This window comes from Babylonia areolata, chromosome 34, assembly GCF_041734735.1.
Source record: "Babylonia areolata isolate BAREFJ2019XMU chromosome 34, ASM4173473v1, whole genome shotgun sequence".
NCBI classification, from domain to species: Eukaryota; Metazoa; Mollusca; class Gastropoda; order Neogastropoda; family Buccinidae; genus Babylonia; species Babylonia areolata.
Window position 1 is genome coordinate 23,545,104 of NC_134909.1, and position 20,521 is coordinate 23,565,624.

Here is a 20,521-nt window from a genome sequence, read left to right on the forward strand (position 1 = left end):
CTTTGAAAACTTCTGTTCTCCCTGTTTTCCAACATGAATGAAAATTACATTTTTAATGTAATCGGGATCGGGTTGATTTTGGCGTAAGTACAGAATAATTCCCGTCCTTTTATGTGCACTTTGTGGACATGTCAAGGCCAGATTCACTCCCCTCAATGCATGAGTGAGTGGGGGATTGGGGTTATGGAACAGGGTGTGGACTGATTGATTGGCGTGTTGTGAAACAGCTCCCCAGTGGGTATTTGGGCATTCTTACTGGCAGTGAAGTGAAGTCGGCACGTTGTACTGGTCGTTTTTTCCTGCTGTCAGATTTCTGTGTACATGTGTAAGAATTGTGCACGTGCGCATGTGTGTGTGTGTGTATGAGTATGTGTGCGTGCGCGCATGTGTATGTGTTTGTGTGAATGACCATGTCTGTGCGAATGAGTATGTGTGTCAGAGAGAGAGGATATGAGTATATGTGTGCACCTGCGCACACACACACACACACAGTCACTCCCTCACAATCACTTCTTGTGTGTGCTAATCACATTTTGGAACATTTCAACACAAACACACAGCCAGCCAACAACACTGTACTTTTATTAATCTGATGACCCTTTATCCGAGTCGACATTCTCACCTGACTCGACATTCTCACCTGACTCGACATTCTTATCTGGCTGAACATTCTCACCTGACTCCACATTCTCACCTGACTCGACATTCTTATTGGTCTCGACATTCTCACCCGACTCCACATTCTCACCTGACTCGACATTCTCACCTGACTCGACATTCTTATCTGGCTGAACATTCTCACCTGACTCCACATTCTTATCGGTCTCGACATTCTCACCCGACTCCACATTCTTATTAGACTCCACATTCTCACCTGACTCGACATTCTCACCTGACTCCACATTCTTATCTGACTTGACATTCTCACCTGAATCCACATTCTTATCCAACTCAACATTCTCGTTAACGTCCTCCTCTTGTACCGCCATTGAGACACTGGAATCCGTTTCCAGAAAATCGGCCGTTAACAAAAGGCTGTCACCCATGCAGGCAAGTGTGTCCATCCCCTCGTCCACATGTCCCTCTGCAAGTGTAATGACCATGGAATCAGTGCCCTGGGATACAGGAGAGAGGAACACAGCCTCTGCGGGCTCATCTGCAACGTTCTTCACGGGTTCATCGACAAGGGTGTCATCGTCGTCATCGCTTTCCTCTTCTTCCTCAGTAGGGCGCGAATCCCAGAGGAAGCCCAGGATTTCGCATATGCGCTTGCCCCATATGCCGGCGGTGACACATATTCCAAGAATAGCTGGTGTAGCGATGCCTGCAGCTATCAGGGCCTCCGTATGATCACCCTCTGTGCAGAGAGAGAAGGTGCATTCACACCAAACACGGATGGCCACTGAGAACTGTCGCGGGTATTGACAAAGTAAAAAATGCGCACAGTGAATCATTCTTTGTTCCAACTTTTTTTTCCCCATTTTCACGCATGTGCATGCAGGGAGTATCCCCACTCCCCAATGCCTGCCCAACCCCTTCTATGAAATTAGTATCGGAAGAATTCTGTTGGAGGGTGGGGGGATGTGAACGGGCATAAGGCCAGAATTACTCCCCTACAGTCCTGTGAGCTTAACATCGTGAGGTGAGTGTATAGAGCATAAAGCCAGAATTACTCCCCTACCCTCCTGTGAGCTTAACATTGTGAGCTGAGTGTATAGAGCATAAAGCCAGAATTACTCTCCTGCCCTCCTGTGAGCTTAACATTGTGAGGGAAGCGTACAGAGAGAAAGACCAGAATTATTCCCTTCCTCTTCTGTCAACGGAGTATTCGGAGGGTGGGGGAGTATTACGGGCATAATGCCGCAGTTACTCCTCCCCCCTACCCCTATCTATTGTTAGTCATATATATATATATAGGGGGTGGGGGTGGGGGTGGGGGGTGCATATGGGCATAAGGCCAGATTTGCTCCCCTCCTTTGAGTTCAGAAAAGGGAAAGCCGGTCAATTTGGGCATAAGTACAGAATCATTCCTGTCCTTTTATGTGCACTTTGTGGACACGTCAAGGCCAGATTCACTCCCCTCAATGCATAAGGAGGTGGGGGGGGGGGGGAGGGGGGCGGCGGGGGTTATTGGAACAGGTGTGAACTGATTGATTCACATGTTTTGAAACAACTCCCCAAGGGTGAGTTTGGGCATTCTTAACGGCAGTGAAGTGAGGTCAGCACGTTATACCGGTCATTTTTTCCTGCTGTCAGATTTCTGTGCACATGTGTAAGAATTGTGTGTGTGTGTGTGTGTGTGTGTGTGTGTGAATAACCATGTGTGTGTGAATGAGTATGTGCGTGCACCTGCGCAGACACACACACAGACACAAACACATTCACTCCCTCCCAATCACGTTTTGTGTATGTTATTCCCACTTTGGAACATCTTGAACAGAAACACACAGCTAGCCAACAACACTGTACTTGTATTGACCCAATGACACTGTCTGACTCGACATTCTCACCTGTACTTGTATTGACCCGATGACAGTATCCGACTCAACATTCTCACCTGACTTGACATTTTCACCATTCTTACCTAACTCCATATTCTTATCGGACTTGACATTCTCACCTGATTCCACATTCTTATCCGACTCAACATTCTCTCCTAACCTGACATTCTTATCTGACTCTTCTCATCCGCCTCGACATTCTCATCAACGTCACCCTCTTGTCCTGCCAAGGAAGAATTGGAATCCGTTGCCAGAAAATCGGCCGTTAACAAAGTCTTTCACCCATGCAGATAAGTGTGTCCGTCCCCTCGTCCACATGTTCCTCTGTGAGTGTATTGACTGTGGAATCGTCGCGGGGCGCAGGAGTGAGGAACACAGCCCCTGCGGGCACAATAGCAACGTTCTTCACGGGTTCGGCTACAGGGGTGTCACCGTCTTCATCGCTTTCCTCTTCGTCCACGTTGTCTGGGCACACATCACAAGAGGAAGCCAAGGATGTCGCATATGCGCTTGCCCCACAGGCCGGCGGTGGCACACAAGCCAAGAACAGCTGGCATAGTGATGCCTGCAGCTATCATGGCGCCTGTATGATCATCCTCTGTGCAGAGAGAGAAGGTGCATTCACACCAAACACGGATGGCCACTGACGATTGTTGCGGGTATGGACAAAGGAAAAACGCACACAGTGAATCATTCTTTGTTCCAACTTTTTGAAAAACACTTTACTTTTCTTTTCACACACGTGCATGCACGGGGTATTCCCCTACCCCATTGTGTAAGAGCTGAAATTGGGAGGATTTCTATACTTTTATAATGCATGACTTTTCTTCCAGAAACACTGAACAATGATGAACAAAGAGAAATTTATCACTGCTCTACTGATTCGTCCCAGATTTTTTGTTTTGTTTGTTTTTTGTTATTGTTGTTGACAAAACTGTAAAAGACATCCAGTTCTGGACTTGCTTGCATCAGCATGGAAATTTCAAAACTGCTTATCATATATAAATCACATCTTTTTTTTTCTTTATGTGCCAACAATGCATTATCCTCTGTCCTCTGTCTCTCTTTGTTTTGTCACCTCGTTATTTATGAATTGCTTCAGAGGAATTAACAAATTCATTATACGTTGTTCAGATCTGGGAGTGAAATTTGGCGTCTTGATCAAACTGAGGCAGCTTCTTTTCACAATGACCGCACTTCCCAAGGACATGTGATCTGTGAGTCACAGTGTTGCACCATTTCCCCGTCTGTCTATCGTTGTTCAGTCCGCGTTTCGTATGAAAACTTTCTTGCAGGCAGAAAGAAAGGGGCAAAAAAGGTGGCACTGCACTGCAGCAACCCGCTCTTCCCGTACAGCTCAACTGTGCAGTTTGAGAAAGAAATAAAAATAAAACTACGAAAAGACTGAACAGTTTCAGTTTCAGAAGTTCAAGGAGGCGTCACTGCGTTCGGACAAATCCACATCTGCCAAACAGATGCCTGACCAGCAGCATAACCCAACACGCTTAGTCAGGCCTGGAGGAGAAAAAAAAACCCCACCCAAAAACAGCTAATCTGAAATTAAATGAATGCAACAAAATGCAGCACAATAGTGTCCAATGAAAAAAAAAACAACCCAAAAAAACACAGAAAACAACGCAATTCAGCAAAATAGACATACAATACAATTGCTATAAAACATAATTCTACACAGTAGAATACAGCAAAGCAAAACACACTCACACACACACACACACACACACACAGAACCACACACACATGCGCGCGCAGAGAAAATCACTCCCAATCGTGTTTCGTGCGTGTTATGTCCATTTGGGAACATCTTAAATGCGAACACCCAGCCAGCCAACAACACTTGACTTGCGTGAATCTGACCACAGCATTTCAAACACGACATCCCATCAAACTTTTATGGGACCTTTCGAGAAGTTGAAGGGTCAAAAGCCACTGTGCTCTCTGTCACTGTCATTATGCTTTGCTTCGTCATTATGGCTGTCAGCGAAGTCAACGAGGTATCAGAATTGTGAAGAGACCCTTCTTTCCAAGCTGCAGGAGCAGGTGCAGCACCAGGTGCAGGATCAGGAGGAGCAGGAGGAGGAGCAGGAGGAGGAGCAGGAGCAACAGGAAGATCCCTGGGAGACAGAGGGGATTCGTGAGCCCCACTGTCTTCCCTGGAATGGTCATGATCATCGTCTTCGGTGTGCTCTTCGTCATCGCCTCGAGGGGACAAGTCCCAGAGGATACCCAGGATGCCACATATTCGCTTGCCCCACAGTTTGGCAGTGACACACAAGCCAAGCAGGGTCGGCGCACCGACGCCCGCGGCAATCACGGCGACTTCTTCCTGTATGTCTGTGCAGAGAGAGAAGGCGCGTTCAAACCAAATACGGACGACCACTGACGACTGTCACGGGTATGGACAAAAGAAAAACGTGCACAGGGAATCGCTGTTTTTTGTTCCCACTGGTGACGCGAAAAGCGTTCATACTGATCATGGACGACCTCCGTGACTCCCCCCATCCCTCCCCCCCCTTGCCCCCACCGTGGTCCATTCAAGGGACTAACCTTTCGTGGGTTTTCATGCTTTGATAATGCATCATTTTTCCTTGACAAAAACAAGCTGAAGGATCACGGACAAAGAAAAATTTATAGCTGCTCTATAGATTTGTTCATGTATATTTTGACAATACTGTCAAAAGCCAATCCAATTAAAACGTGGCTGCGACAGTATGGAGATGTTAAAACTCCTTAACTATAGGTAACTTCTCATCTTAAAAAAAGAAAAAAGAAAAAAGAAATCATCGATGATGACAATAGATCACCCCCTCTTCCCTATCTCTCTGTCTTATTTTTGTTACCTCGTTTATTTATGCATTATTTTAGAATACTGATCAATTCGTTATACATAATTATTTTGCTCAGATCTAGTAGTGAAATATGTTATTTGATCAAACTGAGACAGCTTCTTATCGTAACGACCACGCTTTCCAAGGACATTAGATCTGTGAGTCAGTGTTGCGCCTTTTCCCCGTTTGTCCGTTGTCCTTTTGCCCCATTTGTCCGTTGTCCTTTTGCCCCGTTTGTCCGTTGTCCTTTTGCCCCATTTGTCCGTTGTCCTTTCGCCCCGTTTGTCCGTTGTCCTTTCCTCCCCGTTTGTCCGTTGTCCTTTCCTCCCCGTTTGTCCGTTGTCCTTTTGCCCCATTTGTCCGTTGTCCTTTCGCCCCGTTTGTCCTTTTGCCCCGTTTGTCCGTTGTCCTTTTCCCCGTTTGTCCGTTGTCCTTTTGCCCCGTTTGTCCGTTGTCCTTTTCCGTTGTCCTTTTGCCCCGTTTGTCCGTTGTCCTTTTCCCCGTTTGTCTGTCCGCTGTCCTTTTCCCCGTTTGTCCTTGTGCCCCGTTTGTCCGTTGTCCTTTTCCCCGTTTGTCTGTCCGTTGTCCTTTTCCCCGTTTGTCCGTTGTCCTTTTGCCCCGTTTGTCCGTTGTCCTTTTCCGTTGTCCTTTTCCCCGTTTGTGTCCGTTGTCCTTTTCCCCGTTTGTCCTTGTGCCCCGTTTGTCCGTTGTCCTTTTGCCCCGTTTGTCCTTTTCCCCCGTTTGTCTGTCCGTTGTCCTTTTCCCCCTTTTCCCTGTTTGTCCGTTGTCCTTTTCCCCCGTTTGTCTGTCCGTTGTCCTTTTCCCCCGTTTGTCTGTCCGTTGTCCTTTTCCCCCTTTTCCCTGTTTGTCCGTTGTCCTTTTCCCCCGTTTGTCTGTCCGTTGTCCTTTTCCCCCTTTTCCCTGTTTGTCCGTTGTCCTTTTCCCCCGTTTGTCTGTCCGTTGTCCTTTTCTCCGTTTGTCTGTCCGTTGTCCTTTTCTCCGTTTGTCTGTCCGTTGTCCTTTTCCCCCTTTTCCCTGTTTGTCCGTTGTCCTTTTGCCCCGTTTGTCTGTCCGTTGTCCTTTTCCCCCTTTTCCCTGTTTGTCCGTTGTCCTTTTCCCCCGTTTGTCTGTCCGTTGTCCTTTTCCCCCTTTTCCCTGTTTGTCCGTTGTCCTTTTCCCCCGTTTGTCCGTTGTCCTTTTCTCCGTTTGTCTGTCCGTTGTCCTTTTCTCCGTTTGTCTGTCCGTTGTCCTTTTCCCCGTTTGTGTCCGTTGTCCTTTTCCCCCTTTTCCCTATTTGTCCGTTGTCCTTTTGCCCCGTTTGTCTGTCCGTTGTCCTTTTCCCCCGTTTGTCTGTCCGTTGTCCTTTTCCCCCGTTTGTCTGTCCGTTGTCCTTTTGCCCGTGTTTAGCATGAACAATTAAACGGCCACGGACGGGCGGAAAGAGTGCGTGACCGTCTGTCCGTGTTTGGGGTGTGTGTGTGTGTGTGTGTGTGTGTGACATTTAGTGGATTGTAGTGCAATGAGTGGTTGTACAAACTGTCAAGCAACATCATTGGTGTATTTGTGGTACATGTGCTTTGTTTGTATGGCTTTTGAACGGGTAAGTGGGAACACCTGGCTGAGTCTCTTTTGGGTTGATCCACTCCTTCTTCACTTGGGAACCATTTCTCTTTTCTTTTCTTTCTTTCTTTCTTTAGTATATATATATATATATATATATATATATATATATATATATATATATTGATGGTGGGGACTGACATAATCTTACAGTTGGTCCAACATCGAAGAGAGAGCTGCGTGATGGATGGTTTCTCAATTGTCATGGGAAGTAATTTACAGTTTAGTCTTTCGTGAAGGACGATGACTCTCAAAGTGCTGCAGCCTTGGGGGCTATCCCAACGCCGACTGGCCTAAAACCCTCTTGGCCGAGAGAGTGGGAATGTTACTTGTGTAAGACACTCTCCACTATAATCAAATTCTAGCCCAGATTGTTGGGACAGGAGTTGCCTCCTCTGCTGTTCTGACAGTCATAGTCCAACACAGCTGACTGTCATACATCATACAGTGATGTTTGGGATGTGGCTCCTTTTATCCATTACATTTTGTAGTATCTCTTTTGAACTCTCATGACTAATGTTGATAATTAGCCCAATGTGATAAAACATCTGATTCACCTGAAGGGGGTGGGGTGGGGTGGGGGGTGGGGGGGGGGGGGGGGGGGCTCACAGTATTGTGTGTAAGCTTCATAGAAGCGCATTAATGACCTCGTGGTGGTACCACGCCTGCTTAGGGAGCAACAGACTGTGAGCAAACTGGATCGAATCCACCTTTCCGCGGTATCCCCCCACCCCCACACCCCTCCCCTCAACTAGACCTTGGGTAGTGGTCTGGAATCTGGTCATTCAGATGAGCGAACAGACCGAGGTCTCATGTGCAGCATGCACTCACCACACATAAAAGAACCCCGTGGCGAGGACAGGGTTTGTTAGCCCACGATTTTTCGCAGTCCCACGAGTTCTCTCACTTTGGGAGAAATCGTGCGATTACGAGAAATCGTGGTCGTTCCCCTCCCACATTTTCTCTCAATTGCGAGAAATCGTGGGGGACCCCCACAATGGATGCGAAACCGTGGGAAGTGCCCCTTATTTAAAAACAACAACAACCTTTTATCATCTGAGTTGGTTTCTTGTCTTTTCCAAAGCAAATCTAAGGGGAAAATGAGGGAGAGAAAAAGAAACGAGAAATGCGGGAAACAACGACGATCATGATAATTACAATGGCGTTAGCAAAGACATCAACAAAAGACGCTGAAGGTGATGGCACAGTACTGGTTAATTAAAAAAAGTGAATTTATGTGTATGTCAGTGAGTGAGTGAGTGGGTGAGTGAGTGAGTGAATGAGTGTGTATGCGCGCGCGCGTGTGTGTGTGTGTGTGTTTCCTTGTGTGTGTTTACTTAGCTGGCTGATTTGGTCTTCTTTCACTCTGTTTTAAAATATTTTCACGTTCTACGTGTCATCTGTGAAACCGAGATTGTATTTGCAGTGCAATCTTGCATGCAAAAGGATGCTGACACGAACAGATAAACAAATGAGCAAGCATGAAATGAAGAATATTACAAATAAAGGTGACAAAAAAGGTTGCATCACAACAAAGATCAAAACTTTGGTCCAGTTTTCACGCGCTCAACGTGAGGGAAAAGCATAGTGAAACATATTTTTTGCTGTCACATTCATGTGTAAAGTTGAATCAGTTTGATTTTATTCCCAACAGCCAGAAAAGATTCGGTTGAAGTCATGTTATATTAAATCATATTATATTATATTAATCTATATTATTATATGGCATTATATATTATATCTCTATGTGAGTTATACACATTGCCTGAATTTTGTTGTTTGCTATTGCTTCCGATGTTGAATTTGAGGTCGTATTATATTGTATCATATTATATCCTATCATATATCATGTCATGTTTCTGTTTGAGTTATACACATTGCCTGGATTTCGTTGCTTGCTACTGATTCCGATGTTGAATTTGAGGTCGATGCATTGCAGTGATCTATTCCACGTGAAATACAGTAAGTAGTTGTGTTTCAGTGTCATTACCGTTGATGTCTTTGCTAACGCCACTGTAATTTCATGATCGTCGTCGCCCCCTTTTTCTCTTTTCTTTTTATCTCTCTCATTTTTCTCTTAGATTTGCTTTGGGGAAAAGACAAGAAACCAACTCCTATGACATCGGAAATCTTTTGGATAAAAATAAGGGGCGCCCCCCACGATTTCTCGCAACTGACAGAAAACGTGGGAGGGGAACGACCACGATTTTTCGCCATCCCACAATTTCTCCCAGAGTGAGAAAAAAATAGAAAAAGAAGAAAACACTGGCAGGCAGAAGAGAAAAGAATGGGTGGCACTACATGTAGCGACGACGCACTCTCCCCATAGAGTGCAGCCTGAATTTTACAGACAGAATTTGTTGCGACAAAAAGAGTGACACAATACAATACGGAAAAAAAAACAAACAAAAAAAAAACCCCACCCCAGAAACAATACAGTACACAGAGGCTGTGTCATGTGTACATTATACGTGCAGCTCAAAACCATGCAGTAGAAGTGAAAGAACCAACTACCCAACTAAATTCGGAATAAAACTGACGCTGCAACCCAATGCAGTACGATACAATGCTACGACAACAGCAACAATAACAACGACAAAGTACTCAATACGTTCCACACGAGACAGAGAGAGGCACATGATTATCTCACTTTTGACACAGAAGCCAGTCTCTCGGTCACAAATGCCGTCCTCACAGTCTGAGGTGCAGGTCAGGTTACATGCCTCACCGTACTTTCCAGGAGCACAGTTAGGCGCTGCCCACAGTTAAAAAAAAAGAAAAAGTTTTTGAAAGTATACAATATAAAGCGACAGTGAAAGATGGAAAGGTCATGCGCGCACACACAAAGCACACACACGCGCTCGCACAGTTGCACGCACGCAGGCACACATGTATGCATGCATATACAACACAGATACGTACACATGCACGCACAAGCACACACAAGTACACATGCACGCACGTATACATGCGCATACAGGCACAGACTTGTGCGCACACATTCGTACAGACACACAAGTACACAAATATTCTCTCTCTCTCTCTCTCTCAAGTTATGGGGGTGGGTAGGGGGAGGACACACCAGGGATGTCCATGAAAGATTTCCCCTGACCCACTTCCCATTGACTGAGAGGAACGAAACTTGGCACAGTTATCAGTCTTTTTCTACATAGGTACCACCAAGGGTGACACACTTCACCCATCGCTTTAAACAGCTGTGAATACCTTGCCTGTAAAAGTCTGCAGGTTGCACTTGAAGCCACTACTTGACCTCGGAAATAAGCATTTCATCGTCTGGTAAGTGCCTGCCCTTCAAAAATGTGGGTTGGAAAAGAGGTGGAAGTCAGATGGTGCGAGGTCAAGACAGTAACGGGGCGAGGAAGGATTTCATAGCCGCAGGACCGTGCTTCCGTCTGGTCAACATGCAAGTCGTGAACTTGGACGTTGTCTTCCAGGAGGCGGTCACCTGTGGTCAGCATGCCATGCCGCTCAGTTTGGAAGGCTTCCCGCAATTTCTGCAGCAATGAAGCGTAGTATGTCTCAGTAATTGTGGTACCCTTTGCCAAAAAATCCATCATCACTACTCTACGCTCGTCCGAAAAGACCATGAGCATGACCTTGCCCGCCAAGGGCCGGACACGCGCCTTCTTCAGGGGTGTTTAGTCAAAATGTTTCCATTGCTTCGACTGGGCTTTAGTCTCTGGATAGACAGACACATTTTTCGTCCTGCGTGATAAGTCTGTCGAAGAAGTCCTCTTGGTTTTCTTGGCACATGGCCGAAAGAGCCTGGGGGCACGTGGCTGGTTCCTGCTTCTGTAAAGGTGTGAGCATCCGTGGAATCCATCGTGCAGACAACTGGTCATGGATGATTTTTCCACAGACTGATCTTCAGGTCTTGGGCTTGTTAGTGAACGGTTATGCGGCAATCCACCAAAATGGCGGCCTCCACCTGCAGAATTGTGTCTCACCAATGGCGGACTGTGGTCATCCGGGAATGGGAGCTGTCTCCAGCGATTTCCGACCACACTTAAACAGACGATGCCAGTGCTTGACTACGTCATACGATGGAGCATCCTTCCCACACATCTCATCGAACGACTGCCTTGGTGTGCGGCCTCTCAAGTACAGAAACCTGATTACCATTCTGCATTCAACTGGCTCCATTATCACACCCTATTCCACAATAGCACATGTAACAGATAAACTGTCACGAGTTCAGAGATGCAAGTCACCATGTGAACTGCATTATTAAGCATATGCAATTTCATCCTCCTGCAATAACCAGATGTTAGTCAGAGGAAATCCTCGATGAACATCCCCATTATGAAAAAAGAGAAGAAAAAAAAGAAGTAGAAAAAAAAACTGAAAGAAAAACAGTTGATATTGAAAGCAGTAAAGGACAAGGGAAAAGGTGTGAAACAAACGAAATTCTAGAAGATAAGAACAACGATAGTCATCGTCATCAGCCTCGTAACCCCGGGTAGGGCTGTGGAAGCACCACTGATGACTCTCTGACAGTCTTCAGCCATCCGTTTCGATTGTGGGCTGCTCTCTGCGATCTGGCAAAAGACAGGCCTGTCCACTCCCGGGTGTTATCTCCCCATCTCTTCTTCTGTCTGCCTCTTCGTCTTCTTCCTGGCACTGTGCCTTGCAGGGTGGCTCTTGCCTGGCCTGGTGATCTCCTCACATGTCCATGCCACATCATAAAACACTAAGCAGGCTGTCATGTGCCCCAAAGACTGCAGTTATTCTGTTTCTGACCTCCTCATTTGTGATGTGGTTTCTGTACGAGATATTCAGGATCTTACGGTAGTATCCCATCTCAAGGGTTTCAACGCGTCTCTAGAGCTTAGCAGCGAGGGTCCAGGATTCACAAGCGTACAGAAAAATTGACATAATAAGTGTAAGCATAAGTTTATTTTTTGATGCCAGTGAAATGTTTTTGTCATGCCATATGGTTTTCATTTTTGTCAGCACTGCTGTTGGCCGCGCAATTTGGGCCAGAACTTCTGGCTTTGATCCTTCGTCTGAGACGGATGCACCCAGCTACTTAAAAGCTGTTGACTGTTTCAAGTTTTTGGCCCTCTACTTTGATGTCATGTTTTATTCCACTGGTGCTGTTGGTCATATTTTTTGTCTTTTCTGCACTGGTCTCCAAGCTGTAGGCCTGCGATGTTTCGTCAAGGCTCTCGACAAGATTGGCCAGTTCCTCTTCATTGCCTGCTAGACCGTCAATGTCATCATTAAACCACAGGTTTGTGATGACCATACCGCCAGTACTGACTGACCCTTCATGCTATTCCAGTGCGTCAGTCCTCAGTCTCTCCAGGAAGATACTACAAAGTGTGGGTGAGAGAGGACAACCCTGTCTGTCTCTTACAGTTGTCCGGAATCACTTGCCTGTGCTGCCGTTGAGTAGGACTGTGCTGTCCCAGTACTGCTCAGAAATGTACAGACCATCAGAGTCGACCCTGCAATACTCGACTATCCCTTCTACCAACGAGGACAGCCATCTGATTCTGCAGGAGGAAGCAGAAGCAGCCGTTAGATCCCTGAAGAAAGGAAAGTCCGCTGGAGTGGGCAACACACCAGCAGAACTAGTCCAGGCGGACGGAGAAAGCATGACTGACGCCCTCACAAACATCTGCAACAAGATCTGGCAGACGGGAGAATGGCCGACCCCTTGGACACAGTCCTTGGTAATCACACTGCCGAAGAAGGGAAACTTGCAAAAGGGTCAGAATTACATACCATCAGTCTCATCAGTCATCCCAGCAAAGTGATGTTGAAAATACTACTCAGCAATTTGAAACCACAGGTGGAGATCATCATCGTTGAAGAACAGACTGGTTTCAGGGCAGGAAGGAACACCACTGAGCAGATCTTCAATCTGAGAATCCTGTGCGAGAAACATCTCCAACATCAATGATCTACACCACGTCTACATACATTTTAAGAAGGCCTTTGACAGTGCATGGCACGCTGTACTTTGGGCCACCATGAGGAGGAGTAACATCACTGCCAGCCTCTTCAGTCAGTGAACATCTGAATGACAGAACAGTGACAGGGGAGAATTAATGTTAACAGTATGTTCTGTCGCAAATATCATGAACTTCCAGAGAGAAAAAAGTGCAGACGTGTGGGAATGAACCTCGTCACGTGCACACCTTGGCTGTTCGGCATCAACTATCTGTCATCCTTACCTTGCAGGACCAGCGTCAGACTGTCTAACGAACTTGACGAAAAATGTACGGCAGTTCGATCAAACAGTTTGCTTCCGAAGCCGATAAGCACTTTCAGTGTTTTTGCCAAACCACGTTTCCTGTCGAAATTCATGGTTGAGAAGCCGCACAAGAATGTCATGTAAATTATTTGCTTTGCTGGTATCGCCATCTTTCAGTCCATGAAACAGAAGACTGGAATGTCTCTGCCCGTTTGCTCGAATGTGTCCTCCAACGTTTTCGGCCTGGTTCGCAGGTGGTCCTGCTTCACCTTCACCGTGTTCAGCTGGTCTGCACTGCAGCTGATGGAGCCGTCTATACTCTGCAACTGCTGGAAGATCTGCTGGCAGTTCGCCGCCAGGTTGTGCTCCAGTCTGGAGGCTTTCTTTCCTCAAAGTTCCTGTTCATAAACAGAATCCTGTCCAGCTTGCTATCAGGTGACACAGTATGTTGTGCTGAGTAATGCTCCTGCATCCGCTGCCACGGGTAGAAGACTGAAGTTCACATGACCTGGGCTTCAGTCCACGTCACCGCACAGCAATAAGAGTGTCAGTGCTTTTTCCATTTGTTAACTTCAATTTTATTTTATTTTATTTATCAATTTATTTTATTTTTTTAACAACAGCATGATCAGAGTTCACGTAAAAGTTCCAGTTCTCATCATGTGCTGAATGGCATAAGAAGACATCTTTGAAAGTTAAGTGCAAGTAATCACAGGTGGTACAACTCAATGTGTTCCTGTTTGAAAACTCCAACACAACACATCTAGTTATGGAGAAATACACAGACAGAGACAGTGAAAGACAGAGACAGAGACACAGACAGAGCGAGAGAGAGAGAGAGAGAGAGAGAGAGCGGACGTACAGAATCCCACCGGGACGCCAAGTTTCTTGTGCGTAAGGCCATTACTCTTACAGTTGGGCTCACAGCGGAAGTCCGAATTGTTTAACTTTGCCACGTGGGCCAGTATGCCCAGTGACAGCACGTGCAACTCTCTCTTCTCATCAAACTCCTGCAGTGAACAGCTGTCTAGCCGTGGGTCCAGCTGAGTGAAACACACACACACAAACACACACACATTCGCGCACGCGCGCGCCATGCCGCGTTTGTGTAATCATGATCTCATCATCCCAGTCGGCTGCAATGTTACAAGACTAGCTCATCTTTCCCAAAGCTCCTTGGATACAACAGCATCTTTCCTGAAACTCAGTGGATAGAACAGCATCTTTCCAAAAGCTCCTTGGATACAACAGCATCTTTCCTGAAACTCAGTGGATAGAACAGCATCTTTCCAAAAGCTCCGTGGATACAACAGCATTTTTCCTGAAACTCAGTGGATAGAACAGCATCTTTCCCAAAGCTCAGTGGATACAATAGCATCTTTCCCAAAGCTCAGTGGATAGAACAGCATCTTTCCCAAAGTTCAATGCATACGACAGTATTTTTCCCAAAGCTCAATGATTATAATAGCATCTTTCCTAAAGCTCAATTGTTACAATAGCATCTTCCCAAAAGCTCAATGAATGCGACAGCATCTTTCCTAAAGGTTAATAGATACGATAGAGTCTTTCATGGATAACTCCGCCTTTCCCCCAAAGCCCCGAGGATACAATAGCATCTCTTCCAAACCTATGTTGATGCGACCAATGGCATTCTCACCCTCTCTTAACAAAGACCTGCCGATAAACACACACACACACACACACACACACACACAAGACAATATCACTCTTTTTCCCCCCAAAGCTTAACGGACACAATATTATGTATAATCTTCGGATATATGCTTAAACAGTAATCTCACACGACCTTAGAGCTGTAAGTAGACAATGCAAACAACACCGCCTTGTACTGTGAGCAATGCACACAAAGGTAGGGAATCACCTCACCCTTCCCAGAAGCCCAAGGGTGTAGTCGTTGAAAATGCACGTGTAGCAAACTGAGGCGTTGGGACAGAACTTCAACTGGACCAAACCCACGGGGAACCCACACTTCTCCACTGACTTGGCGGCAGGGCGATAGATGGAGCACCTGCAGTAGCTGACAGCATTCTCCACAAAGGGCTCGCATTCCGAGATGACGTCTTCTGTCGGTTGGTCTTGAGCCTGAACTAGGACTGGCACAACAACGAAAGAAAACGCAGGACTTAAGTTCAGTTCGACTACGTGCTGTGTGGGTGTGTTTGTTGAGTAGGGGGTGGGGTGGGTGTGTGTGTGTGTGTGGGGGGGGGGGGGGGGCGCGGAAGGGGGTGAGGGTGTGAACTTAAAACAAAAAAATGGACTTTTCAGCAGAAAGGGTGGCATACATGTGACACTTAATGACAGTCCGCGTCTGCTTACACACACACACACACACACACGCACCTGCAAGATATTTTGCAACACAGATTTATGATTGAATGCATTGCTGAAATTATCGTTAAAAAAACAAAAAAAAAAAAAAAACAAAAAACAAACAAAACAGGGCCGCATTTTTACTGCTCAGTGTGAAAATACCTTAAACTAATTGGCCAGCTTGCAAATTGTAACGTTAGTTGTTTTGTTTGTTTGTTTGTTTTTTCCCTGTCATCAGGTAACTATTCCCGGATCTAAAACATCTATCCTGTAACGAAACGAAACGTGGACTAAAATTCATGTTGCTATTTTTGGCTGGATATTAACATTAAAGTTGTTTCAGTCTCATCATTGTGTGTGTGTGTGTGTGTGTGTGTGTGTGTGTGTGTGTGTGTGTGTTCAACGTTCCTTGCAGTGACGGCTAAAGGACATGCTCTCACGGCTAAAGTGGCAGAACTATCAGGCACGTAAAATCACTTTTGAAGGTCTGTGTCTGGAATTGGGCGTACCAAGTCATCCCATTATTTTTGGAGTCTTGATGAGATGCCCCCAGCTCCTGGAATCGGCTGCAGCCACGTTATAAACCGTGCGTATTGTGCCAGGAACTTTTGTTTCCAATGACATCAAAAAGAATGAAAAAAAGTTGTTTATAGATAATAATGACGATGACGACGACGTTGTTGATGATGATGGTGGTGGTGGTGGTGGTTGGCCTGTGCGTGGCAGGGTAAAAAGTCAGACAAAAAAACACAAAAAAAAACAACCCACAATGGGGAAAGATAACGATGACAGGGAGGACTAGGACACAGACCAACAATGGATTAGAGGTAATCAGTTTGGTCCGAAACAGTGCCGCCAGTTTGGTTTGCGAGTCAGCGAAACGGGGGAACAAGTCACACCTATCTTACAATCTTCCTACTGGCTGTCTGTTCAATACAGAATCAACTTACAAGCTTGCATCGATCTCTTTCTCATCAATTTATGGCACTGGTCCGAGATTTTCGTTGTTGTTGTTTTATTTACTGATATCATCCACATATACGTCTCATCCCGTAAGATCCGTTCTTCTTCCGATTCTCGTCTGCTTCGTATCCCCTGTGTCAGAACAAAGTCGTTTAGTCAGCGTTCTTTCTCTGTTCATGGACCATGGTCTGGAACCAACTCCCCTCCTTCTGCAGACCAGGAATGCTTCTTCTTCCACTTCATTCAAGTCTTCCTTGAAAACCCACTTCCTTGAACTGATGTAGAAACCACGCGTTACCCCATTGTTCTTGTGTGTGTGTGTGTGTGTGTGTGTGTGTGTGTGTGTGTGTGTGTGTGTGTGCTTGAGTGTGTGTGCATGTGTGTGTGCTTTTTTGAGTGTGTGTGCGTTCTTTTGCGCGCGCGCGCGCGCGCGTGTATATGTTTATGTCTGTGTGTTTACCCGTTTTTTTAAAAGCCCTTTGAGCCTAATTTATTAGACAGGCGCTACAAAAAATCACATGTTATTATCAATATTGTCATTATCATTATTATTGTTATTATTATTAGATTATTATTATCATTGATGATAATATTTTTATTATTATCATATGAGATACAGAAAAAAGAAGAAAAATCAAAGAAATAAGTAAAAATGAAATTTTACTCACTCAAAATGATCAGGAAACTTCCAGAGAACCATACATAGGACCACTGGTTTATGATTTTCATTTCCACGGCAATGGTAGATCGTTGCGTCCGAACTGATGTTTCATGTTTCGCGAAGTGCATTATTCTCTTCTGTTTCCGTGTGAAAACTTAAGAACGAAGAAAGACGGCCTTCATTGACGTCATCTTTGGATGACGTAAAGCAGAACATCTTGAGCGTCTTTTTTTCCCCCAGACAGAGCTTGATCGCGTGCTTGTAACACCATCGAATTAGCGAAACTGGCACGCGCAATGATTGGCTTCTGAATTTTGTACCGCCCTTCTGATATTAGATCTGCGTCTCTGCAGTTCCACAAGAAATATGGATGGAAAATCAAAGGTCCAGCGTTCCGGCACTAATACAACAACAAGAAAGTTTCAGTGGCAGGGTTACTAGATACAGAATGTACTGGCCATCCACACGAGGCTCAAATTAAACCAACAATAGAGTACATTCAAAAGCAACTGATCGATTAGTGCGGTACATTTAAGTGTCTGTGAATGGGTGCTTCTCTCACTCTCGCTGGAATCGGTTCTGCCATTGTTTGCGTTCAATGTGTAAGTAGGTAATTGGCCAGTACACCAGAGACATCTTCCATCGTTGTTGTTCAGCCCTGGTGTGGCCTTAGCGGTCGGCGGGGCTATAAACAACAAGGTTTTATTTGATTTCGTTGTCGTTTTTCTCCCATCACGACATTCATCTTCGGGCAGTTCTGTTTCTGATGCATGGAATCTGTTGTGGACAAGAATGTCACCCCGGTGCAGAATGTCACTTTGACATGAAATGTCACCCCAGAATAGATTGCCACCCAGGTACAGAATGTCACCTTGACGTGAAATGTCACCCCAGAATAGATTGCCACCCAGGTACAGAATATCACCTTGACGTGAAATGTCACCCCAGAATAGATTGCCACCTAGGTACAGAATGTCACCTTGACGTGAAATGTCACCCCAGAATGGATTGCCACCCAGGTACAGAATGTCACCCTCGTACAGAATGTCACCCTGGTAGAGAATGTAACTTTGACGTGAAATGTCACCCCAGTACAGAATGCCACGCCGGTACAGGATCTCACCCTCGGACAGAATGTCAGCCTGGTAGAGAATGTCACTTTGACGTGAAATGTCACCCCAGTACAGAATGACACGCCGGTACAGAATGTCACCCTCGGACAGAATGTCAACCTGGTAGAGAATGTCACTTTGACGTGAAATGTCACCCCAGTACAGAATGCCACCCAGGTACAGAATGTCACTTTGACATGAAATGTCACCCCAGTACAGAATGTCACCCCAGTACAGAATGCCACGCCGGTACAGAATGTCACTTTGACATGAAATGTCACCCCAGTACAGAATGTCACCCCAGTACAGAATGCCACTTTGACGTGAAATGTGACCCCAGTACAGAATGTCACCCCAGTACAGAATGTCACGCCGGTACGGAATGTCACTTTGACGTGAAATGTGACCCCAGTACAGAATGTCACCCCAGTACAGAATGTCACGCCGGTACGGAATGTCACTTTGACGTGAAATGTGACCCCAGTACAGAATGTCACCCCAGTACAGAATGTCACACTCGGACAGAATGTCAACCTGGTAGAGAATGTCACTTTGACGTGAAATGTGACCCCAGTACAGAATGTCACCCCAGTACAGAATGTCACCCTCGGACAGAATGTCAACCTGGTAGAGAATGTCACTTTGACGTGAAATGTGACCCCAGTACAGAATGTCACCCCAGTACAGAATGTCACCCCAGTACAGAATGTCACTTTGACGTGAAATGTGACCCCAGTACAGAATGTCACCCCAGTACAGAATGTCACCCTCGGACAGAATGTCAACCTGGTAGAGAATGTCACTTTGACGTGAAATGTGACCCCAGTACAGAATGTCACCCCAGTACAGAATGTCACCCTCGGACAGAATGTCAACCTGGTAGAGAATGTCACTTTGACGTGAAATGTGACCCCAGTACAGAATGTCACCCCAGTACAGAATGTCACGCGGGTACAGTTTCAGTTTCAGTTTCTCAAGGAGACATCACTGCGTTTGGACAAATCCATATACACTACACCACATCAGCTAGGCAGATGTCTAACAGCAGCATAACCCAACACGTCAACCAGGCCGCGAGTGCGTGCTTGTGCATTCACAGTGCGCCAAGTGCGACAGCATATTTCATCATTCTACCTTTACTGACAAGTGTTTGTATATCATAATAATCATCATCATTATATCATCGTCGTCATCGTCGTCGTCGTCGTCATCATTATCATCGTCATCGTCATAGTCGTTATCATAATGATAATGTGGCTGGTGATGGTAATGACAATAGGTTTGTATAAAACACTAGCATGTAACTGGGAAAAAAACCCACAAAAACCAAACAACAAAAACCAAAAACGAACAATTATGTAAGCAAATCAAGATATGATTAAATGAAAACACGCAAAAGGAAAAAGGCTGCAATAAAATAAGAAAAAAATAATGGAACAAAATTAGCGAACTTTTGCGCACTCCAACTCACGAACATAGTCACAAAAGCGTGCAAGTGCATACACACACACACACGCGCGCACGCGCGCGCACGTGCGCGCGCACGCACGAACGACACACATACGCACACACAGATACATAAAGCATATGCAGCAATGGGCAGTCTCACAGACACCAATCCTAACCTCAACCGATTAACGTCCCACCCAGCAAAAACAGATATAACTCATAACTCATATTCACACACGCGCGCACACGCACGCACGTACACACGCAAGCGCGCGCGCGCACACACACACACACACACTCACGTTTTGTAAATTAATCCATCTCAAGTCCAGGGCAGACTATCGAAATAAACCTCCATCTGCTTGTATCACAATCTGATGTTGTGTGGGTGTCACAACCTGCATCAGCCGGGGCAGTCTGTGCTGACGACCTCCTTCCGGTGGCGGCGCACGTGCTGGTGGTTCTGCTGTGGGACCCCGTGCTGTGGGACCCGTGACCCCGTGCTGTGGGACCCCGTGCTGTGGGACGCGTGACCCCGTGCTGTGGGACCCCGTGCTGTGGGACCCGTGACCCCGTGCTGTGGGACCCGTGACCCCGTGCTGTGGGACCCCGTGCTGTGGGACCCGTGACCCCGTGCTGTGGGACTCCATGCTGTGGGACCCGTGACCCCGTGCTGTGGGACCCGTGACCCCGTGCTGTGGGACCCGTGACCCCGTGCTGTGGGACTCCATGCTGTGGGACCCGTGACCCCGTGCTGTGGGACCCGTGACCCCGTGCTGTGGGACTCCATGCTGTGGGACCCGTGACCCCGTGCT

At 46.3% G+C, this 20,521-nt stretch overlaps 1 protein-coding gene across 1 annotated transcript; it reads right to left on the reverse strand.

Moving 5' to 3' along the window:
- Positions 1-584: 584 nt before the first annotated feature.
- LOC143277599 (uncharacterized) lies at positions 585-19,734 on the reverse strand. Its single transcript, XM_076582475.1, has 7 exons — positions 19,729-19,734; positions 18,547-18,881; positions 18,125-18,303; positions 15,078-15,304; positions 14,053-14,233; positions 9,618-9,722; positions 585-1,357 (listed from the first exon to the last, which is right to left on the reverse strand). Exons 1-7 carry the CDS (start codon positions 19,732-19,734, stop codon positions 585-587), a joined length of 1,806 nt encoding a protein of 601 aa, XP_076438590.1.
- Positions 19,735-20,521: the final 787 nt, after the last annotated feature.